At 39.2% G+C, this 9,677-nt stretch overlaps 1 protein-coding gene across 1 annotated transcript; it reads right to left on the bottom strand.

Annotated features, from left to right (window-relative positions):
* Nucleotides 1–7,651, bottom strand: LOC310943726 (polyunsaturated fatty acid lipoxygenase ALOX15B-like; the record flags this gene model as incomplete). Its single annotated transcript, XM_083909361.1, is given in 15 exon segments — nt 1–180; nt 261–431; nt 1,685–1,785; nt 1,899–2,020; nt 2,684–2,707; nt 2,709–2,854; nt 2,951–3,037; nt 3,840–4,043; nt 4,218–4,361; nt 4,490–4,656; nt 5,802–5,902; nt 5,987–6,109; nt 6,887–6,968; nt 7,132–7,336; nt 7,496–7,651. Coding segments are annotated over 15 exon segments (2,013 nt in total), but the record flags the coding sequence as incomplete, so codon positions are not given.
* Nucleotides 7,652–9,677: the final 2,026 nt, after the last annotated feature.

Below are 9,677 nucleotides of genomic sequence, written 5' to 3'. Positions count from 1 at the left end.
TCAAATGGCAACACTATTTTCTAACTTGCATGGGTCCAAGTATGTGTATTTGACATCCAGACTCTGGTTTCTGACCCCAATGGCTGCACTTAACTTCTTAAGATCTTCCTGGAATTCCTTTATCTGTTTGCAGGGAGTATCTTCAAAGAATTCTTGTTGTGGGAACTGGCCAAGTTGGACCTGAAAATACATTATACATTTTTAATTCCAAAAACAGTTGTCATGATTTACTTCGGTTATCACACAGTCTGGATACTTACAAAGTCACTGGACTGTTGACTGAGTACCCACATGATCGCCATGCCGTGAACTGTGATGTTGACATCAGGTAATGTGTCCAGCAACGTGGTCTCATTGGTTGTCCCCTTTGTGGTTGGTGGAGGAAGTTGCAGGGACCTCGGAGTGTTGGGCATCCAGGCCCCATAGTCGTACTACAGTGAACCAATAATTCAGTCAGGATCACTCTCATCACAATTAAACCATGTATTGCAATGCATGAATACAGTTAGATTTGGACATGGTGGCTCTGCTCTTCAGGTGCTTCCTGGATTGGCCAAGCAGTATGTTAAAGGGGCCATGTATATATACCCTATTTCTCCAAGTTAACCTAGTTCCCTGGTGTCCTAATGAACATGTCTGTGACATGCTTTGGTCAAAATACCATAAGGATGAAGCACCACAGCAGTTCAATCACCCTGCCAAAACAGCCCTGTTCAGAACGCTCTGTTTAGTAGTATCTTGTTAGGTCCATGTTAATTTAAAAAAAAAAAAGGAAAACGAAACTTAAGGGACAGGAAATGACATCAGCCACAGAGGCTACTGGTAGTTAACAACAGTTGGCATTTGGAAAAGTGATCATTTGCAGGCTCTAGCAGGCACATTGCCGTCATATATAACATGTATCCACTGGACAGATAAATCCTCTGAGGCTGGAAGTTTGTGTAGGACTCTGTGCTGCACTGTGAAGACAAGAATATAACTTTTTTCGTGGACTTCTGGTTTTCAGATACTGTTGCCCTTGTGTGTTTTATGGACAAAGTGGAGCTCCGCGAGACAACAATTCCAGAAATTTAGCGCATTGAGCTGCATTTTTCCCAGTGAGCGCAGAAATTAACATCGCGTGTTTCATCTCCTGTACTTAGACTGAGGAGGACCACAGAAACATGAGTGAGTCATATTTTTTCATACTTTGCCGTCTGATAGGGCCTCCAGAGTCCCAAATATAAGGTTTTAAATGATTAAAAAGTTGATTTTGCATAATATGTCCCTTTTAAACCAAACTCGTAGCTTGAGATGAAACCCCTGTACAAGAGCTAACCAAGACATGATATAACCTTTTAAACTTTAGAGGCTGCTAAAGTCTGATCAGTGGCAGCAGTGTGAGGCAGCATTGGGGTAGCATGAAATGAGAGTCCATACATTATGTCCTAAATATACTGTATTTCTATTGTTATTTCAAAGATAAATACATAAATAATAGTATTACCATAAATGACTCGCCTATTTTAATTTTATTTATCATTTACCATATTGATACTGTACTGTTACTGTAACGTGCTACTGCATTTTCGTCAAGAACTGATACTGCTGAGTGTGGCTGTGGCTATCGATTGCGTGGCTCTGTTTATGTTAAAGAATCAATAAACTGCAACACTGATCATTCAGGTATAATAAAGAGAATCACCTGTCCGCTGTTCACTGCCCCATGCTGGCATGAGCAAGTAAACATCACCATGGTGACAAACTTGATCAGTTCATCCACTGTGGTAAATGTCTGTGGGATTCCTGGGAATTACAAAGCAGATATTAGATAACAAATCCAAGTCTAATATATGGTTCATGTGCAATAATATAGTGGCAGATGTAACTCTGCACATATCAATCTATTTAAACCTCACCTGTGGCTGCCTGAGAAAGAAACCCATATTTATAAATGTGCTTAATCCACGTCTGCAGCTCAGAGTCTTTCTGGACTGCGGCGTCACTCTTGTAGTAGTAGCTGAGAACTCCTTTCACAAACCTTTAAGAAACATGCAAAAGAACATTGTAGTGAATTGTAGTAGAGTCTCAACTGCCGAGCAACCACGGGTTGCCAGTTACAGTACGTCTGAGCTACAATGGCGGAGAAAACGAAACCTAAAAGACCTCGGTATTTTGAATTTGAGTGTAGTAACCGTTTTTGGCCACATTCTTACATATGGCGCCTTCAATTTGCATTTATAATTAGATTTGATAACATCAGCGCACACAGAAAACCCCAGACACTCGTAGGAAGTAATAGAACATTCAACCTTCATGCCATTGACATGTAAAAAAAAAAACACTAACAGGTTCGTGATGAATAGGCTCTCGTTGAAGCATAAATGACAAGAGCAGGAAGTGTTTTAAGGGAATTTACACTAAAACTAAACTAAACTAAACAAAAAAAATCAAATGATCTACATCGCATGGTCTAAACGTGGCGCAAGAGCACGAGGCTGCATCCATCACCACTTAGTTACCATGACCAACACACTTATGGGTGCACTAATGGATGTAAGTGCATTTCCTACCAGTACAACGTGAGTGCTCAGTAAGAAAATGACAACTAGCAAAGATTCTTGTACTGCACTGTGCACCAAGATAGAGTCCTATGTCTTTGTACTGTATAAAGGTATTGCAAATTGAAAGCTGTGTATAATACTTGAAGATGATATCCCAGAGCTGGTCCATCATCCCTGTAGTAGAAGTTTGGGATGTCTCCCAGTCCACGCTCAGCGATGTCATCTGGTATACAGAGGGAGCTGTAGGTCACTGAGGTCAGTGATCTACTCAGGAACGTCGTCACGGTCTCCTTCAAACCAGAGGATGTAAACTGAGAGGAATATGAAGAAAGACAAACAGTATTGATTATAATGAAAAAAAACATTTTGTTGGTAACAGTCGACAGAGAACGGTCATCGTTTTATACCTTTGTGAAAATTCCCTCCTTAGAAACGAGATTTAGCCGAGCTAGCAGGTTGATCTGCAAGGTGTAGCGAGTGAACGGCACGAGGAGCTGAGTGAAACGGAAAACTCTGTTAGTAACATTATTATTTGGCATCTCTTTTTACCATTATTATGTTAAAATGTATATTTACAGAGGCTGTACGAACACATGCATGCAATACAGGGTGTCTTATCTGATGAAATTATATATTGTTCAACCAACTATATAAACACACCTGAGCAAAAAGGACTCAAACCTTTTGCAATCTGATTGACCTATTTTCTATTTCTATTTCTATTTTCTATTTTCTATCTATTAACCTATTTTCCAAGAGTTGGAAAATAGGTCTTATGTTCCGAACTATCACTTAAAGGACAGGACTATCTCCCAGTGTCTTAAAGGTGCATTATGTAATAAATCTAAAGCAAATGGCCATAAAATCCTCCTAATATGTCACAGAGACTCAGGAATAATGTTCATATAACAAACTGAACTCACCAACAACAACAGTGCAGCCAAAATATTTGCATTAAAAAACATATTTTGCAGACTGCAAATCATGTTTTGGCATGTGGCGCCACCTACTGCCGTCTACCAATCATTGCAGTCAGTAGAGTCTCTGCTGCCGAGCAACCACGGGTTGCCAGTTAGGTCAGAAAACGAAAACCTAAAATACCTCGGTAGTAACTGTTTTTGGCCACATTCTTACATATGGCGCCTTTAAACTTAGATCAACGTAAAACTTGATTAAACTAAACAAGCCGCCCATTATGTTATAAATCGAACTCTCAGTAAAGGAATGAATGCTCTCTAAACTCAAAAAAATGACTCTGAAAAACCAACCATGAAAGTAAAATGTATGTTATGTTACCTTGTAGAGTGGATGCACCATTGGCAAGTTGCGCAGAAGTGACACTGCAAAAACCTCCGCCAGCAGGTGAGAGCGCAGCAGGTGACTGTTGAGTTGATGCTCGGTGAACTCTGCACTTCTCACAAAAGTCTTGGCCAGTAACCAGTCATGCTCGGAATCGGACGGATAAAAGATTGGATTGTCATCTCCTGGAGTCTGCTTCAGCTACAGGACAAGATAATGAGATGCATATTAATCCAATCAATACCAACAAGAATAACTAGCTGCACTATGATTTGTTTGCTGTCTAAGCAGCTCATTTGAAAGATAGCTATGCAAATCAATACTCCCAACATACATCTATACTGTCAATGATACTGTATGTCATGCCTGTCTCACCTGAATAGCGATGGGCACCAACGTGTTATCCCGTTTTTTGAAGAGGAGGACGAGGGGAGCGGTCAAGTACTGCTGTTTCCCTTCGATCACTCTTGCTTTCAGGCCATCCAAACGCTTGTAGTCACACAGGTATACATTGCCTTTCTGTTTGTCATTTTTTATCAAGATTAAAGAAAAGAAAAAAATGACTTTCATTCAAGTGCGTATATGAAACATGAAAAATGTCAACGCAAGCAAAAAGGACATTTGTACTCGATGTATGAGATCTTCACCTTCATTTGTTCTTCCAAGCTACCCTCGACAAAGAGGGAGACCATGTCTTCAGGGACAGGAAAGTTCTCCGGCAGGACTGTGCAGCGTCTGATCAACATGGGGTCAACACCGTTTAGAAACTGGTAGCCAAAGAACGCGTCCTCCTTCCAGTGATTCTCAACATAGTCTGGGAAAAAAAGCAGAAGTGAACTTCACTGACTTCCAGGATAACACAGGGTACAGTTGTGTGACGGAGGGATTGACTTTAGGATGATACTGCTTGTTTTTAAGGTTTTAAATGGACTGGTGCCACATCATTTATTTGAGTAATTACTCCATCCAGAGAATTGTCAACCAACATGAAGCTTCTGATGAAATCAGTGCTAAACAAAAACAGAGGTGACCAGGCCTTTGTGATGGCTGCTCCAAGCAGCAACTTGTTGTTTTGTAACCCATACGAATCTGAACTCCTGATTTAAAGCCTCCTGAATTATGCAAACAGGCTCCTATTGGACAGTACCAGCTGTGAGTCACACTGGTGTCATAATACAAACATAATGCTCTATTGAAGAAACATGCAGAGGTTGATATCATTAAGGAATGCGAGTGAATAACTATAATTTTGACATCTTAATCAAGAAATAATAATGTGCCTTACCATTTTATGGAAAACAGTAAATTTGAAAAAGCAAAAGCATTAAATTATAATTTCACTTCTACATACTGGTGTATTAACCTTAACAGGAACATAACGTTCAAGCACAATCCAAATGCTTGAACGGAATGATGAAAGTTGGTCTTAATAATAGTAGGACAAACACAGGTTTTACCTCCAGTTTTCAGAGATTTTGATGTCCTGGGTTCATTTTAATTTCATTAATTTGCCACAAACAATGAAACAATGGAAAAACTAGGTCTACATCAATATGTGTTTTATTTTTCCACTTTATAAGATGTTGGGTATAAACTGAACATTTTGCAGTTCTTAAATTTCATAAATGAAACAAACTATTGCTATTGTAGATAGTATATTTGTATAAAAACCTTATTATCTTCATTTAGTGGGTTTTTCTGTGACTCCAAATGAATTTTATTTTGGTGGCGAGGCGACAAAAATGGATCTTTTCCTCCTAAATGTTGCAGAACCCCTGCACTAAATAAAGCTTGGACATGAAAAAGCTGTTTATTTTCTGGAAAACCTGTTATTTCAAAACTGCATATACATTTCCCATATTTTCTGGATGTGATTTGCTAAAACAACAAATATAATGGTTGACTTAAACATTTGAATAACAATCACTCCATCAAGTGAGTGCCATGATAATGCATTACCTGATATATCGGTCGAATTGGATTTCAACCGACTGATGTCATCAAAATCAGTCCACTTTTCACGGGTATTAACCAGTTTGGTAAAATTCAGATCAGCCAGTCTGTGAAAGCAGAGAACCTTTATTAAGATTTCCTCAATTATTTTGATGAGCAGGTAGATTAATAGTTGAATCAATAGATATTACCCAGCGGCTGCGGAGAATTTAAACTCCATGTTCTTGGTGAAGGAGAACCGAACTTCACTTGGCAAGTCCTCAGGGGTTTCTGCTTTAATGCAGTGGGGTAGTCCATCTTCAAAGTTGTGCCACCTGGTGAAAGAGTCATGAGAAACTTTGTAGATAGCAGAGTGCTTTGCTTAGAGCAGAGTTTTCCCCATCAGAGGGCACAAACCCTAATGCAGGGCCCAAAGCGCCACATACATTTGCAATGTATGTGGAGCATTTACTTCCTTTTTGAGAGTGTGAACAGCTAAAGTTAAGGGTTTCCCGTTGATTAATGGGTCTTGTAACAGGGGTGCAAAGTTAAAACAAAAAAAAAATTACAATATTACAGATGTATATAACCTGCAGCAGTGCCAAGCAATTCAATCATACATGCAATACAATATAAAAATAATAAAATATACAAATAATATAAAGTGCATTTACAGTCATGTTTCTGCCTCCAAATCATTTAACAATAATAAAGAGGTCAATGACAGCATTTCCTTCAGTTTCAAACAATTTAGTAGTTTGCTAAATGTAGTGGGAGCTGCATATTTAAATGCCTTTTTATCTAATTCAGTACGGACCCTTGGAATAGTTTCAAGGGTAGGTTTAAAGGGATACTTCACTGATTTGAATGTGGCTTTGTATTGCTAGAATAGCAGTAGTATTGCCCTAATGTGATGCAAAACGCGTCATTTGACTCACAGTAGGGCACATTTGGATAGGGGAAAACAGATTTTTTTACAAGTCAGGGAAAAACTGAGGGAGGGAAGCACATTTTCTAAAAAATACTACTGCTATTCTAGCAATACAAAGCCACATTCAAATCGGTGAAGTATCCCTTTAAATCTAAAACCGGCACAAATGTTGGTCCCTCACCAATATTCTTCTGCTCGGATCTTGAGCTCCTGCTGCCTGGCGTTCTTGCAGAGAGGATTGGTCTCTTGATAGGCCATCAGAGCTTAAAAAAACAAAAAAAAAAACAAGAAGCACAAATATTTTTTTACGTTGGCATGGCTTTGTTCAGGCCTGCTTTCAGTCTGGCCTGCAAGAACTGTCATTCTGTTGTCTTCCTTGGAATGTTAAAAGCATAAAAAAAATGCAGGAGAATCAAATTTCCGTACCTTTTCCCTCTCTGAAGCAGTGCGGATCACTGTCATCAATCCAGCGGTAGATGGGAAAGAAGTAGGTTTTTCCCTCAGGGGATTTCACTTCTACCTTAGCAGGGAACCAAGCGTCTTCTGAGAAGATCATGTGAGGCTTTTTTTCTATTTCTATCAGAATCAATTTCCCAAGGGACGCAGGGCAGTGGATGTCTATTGTGTTCACCTGGAGTAACGACAGAAAACATTTATCAATGAGCTCGACATTGAGTGTGTATTCATAACGGTCTACTCTGGGTCATTTGTGATTTTGTTGATGATGTAATCTCAGACAGACAAAGCTGGCTGAGCGTACACAGAGTTGCTATAATTATTCCAAACTTACCCTGCCTCCGATGAAGTTTACAGGAGCGAGTATGTTTCTGACCCAAGTGGAGTTGCTCTCTCCCTCTGTGCCCACCAGCTTAATGTAGACGTCGTTAAAGGTGGAAGCGTACAAACAATTACTAGTGAACACTTTCACTTCATATTTCGCCATTTTTAATCAGGCAAAAGGAAGAAAACCTGAAGGAGGAAAGAATAAAAATAATTACATTTATTGTGCACAAAATTGTAAAAAATACTTTTTTTTTACATTTATCTTTATCTGTGCAATTGCAGCCGACTTAAATTATTACATAAAGAAACTTTCTTACCTTTGGTATGGAGATAAAGAAGTTCTCTGCTAAGATGAAGGAGTTTGATGAAAATCCCTGATGACTTTTATACCGTCTGTGCTGTGGGTGTGACCCTTTTTTTTTTTTTTTTTTTACAGCTGCTTCTGTTTCGTACGGCTTCGCTCTGCAAAATCTTTATATGCCAATAAGCAAAATATTTTCTTTTTCAGTCTCTTGTATTCCATAGTAAAATATTACTTTATCAAAACAACATTCACAATATCAAAAATAAACAAAATACTTAGACTAGGTACCACCTCTTTTACTTTCAAATAAAACACATTTACCATTAAAAGGATATTTACTACTGCATTAATGAATTCTCATTCAGTTCTATGCTAATATGCTATGTGTGTTTTCTTTATTTTATTTTTACTTTTTTTTCTGTACAAATGCATGAAGGCCTTCAAAACTGCTTATGGCTTGAAGAATACACACTGTAACAGCAATAATACATTCATTCAGAACAAACTGTTGTATCAACACAAATAGTACTTAAAAGGAAATGTGCTGGAGCCACCAACTCAAACATGTTTACAGTGGGCGCGGCACCCAGGAAAACCACATTTTCTCTGCTTATTTATATCAATGTACTTATTTCTCGATTTTCAGTTATTTAACATGTTAAACAACAGGGAGATATCATTATACATGTTTAAAGAAATCACAAACCTGTAAAACAGGAGAAAGAATGAGACAGGAGACAGCTGCTTCTGTTTCGTACGGCTTCGCTCTGCAGAATGAGGACGTAACGAGCTACAGTTGAGGCCATAATTATTAGGCCCCCAGGAAAACATTCTTCCCAGTGTTTGCACCAGTGCTATTAAGTAGCTTTTGGTACATTTTGGATATAAAATAAATTTTTAGGCTTGGTTTATATCAATTATAGTGAAAAATGGGGTGGTCAAAAATATTAGCCCCCATGTGAATTTTTGTTTTCAAAACACATCTAATTAACCAATCAGGTTTCAATCCACACCTATGCAGTCAATTGGCTTCCGGACAACACCTAAGCAGTCAATCAGCGTAAAAGGACTCCAAAGAACAGGGCACCTGTGCACATTGAGAGGGATTACTTTTACTCATTTTTGTCAAGACAAAGGAAATCAGTCTTGAGCTCAGAAAGAAGATCATGGAGGTTCATGAGAAGGGGGAAGGTTTTACTGCCATTTCCAAGTGTTTCACAGTGTCTGGAACCGCTGTACGTTCCATCATTGCCAAGTACAAGGAGACAAATTCAGGAAAACACAAACCTGGGCGTGGTCATAAGCGCAAGATTTCAAGAACTCTGGATAGGAAAATCGTCAGAGATGTCGGCAAGAACACCCAGACATCTGCCAATATGATTGTTGCTGACCTGGCCTCTTCTGGAGTTGATCTTTCAAGGTACACAGTTGTGAGGGCTCTTCATCGTGGTGGGCTTCACGGCCATCGTCCGAGAAGAACCCCTTTACTCAAAGAGCTGCACATCACAGCAAGACTGAAGTTTGCCCGTGAACATTTGAAAGTTAAAGATGAGCTTTGAAAGTCTGTGCTTTGGTCTGATGAGACTAAACTGGAACTGTTTGGGCACATGGATGTGGCGTTTGTTTTGCAAAGAAAGGTAGAGGCCTTCAACCCAAAGAACACAGCTTCCACAGTTAAACGTGGTGGTGGGAACATAATGCTGTGGGGCTGTTTTGCAGCCTCGAGCACAGGGAGCCATGTTCGGGCGCATGGCATCATGAAAAAAGATAATGATGTTGAAATTTTGAGGAATAATATGCAGAAATCTGCACGTAGTCTATCCTTAGGTCGTCTCTGGGTCTTCTAACAAGACAATGACCCGAAGCACACATCGAAATTGGTCTA

The sequence above is a fragment of the Microchirus variegatus genome (genome assembly GCF_963457635.1).
Source record: "Microchirus variegatus genome assembly, chromosome: 23".
Lineage (NCBI taxonomy): Eukaryota > Metazoa > Chordata > Actinopteri > Pleuronectiformes > Soleidae > Microchirus > Microchirus variegatus.
This window is presented reverse-complemented; position numbering and strand designations above follow the sequence as displayed.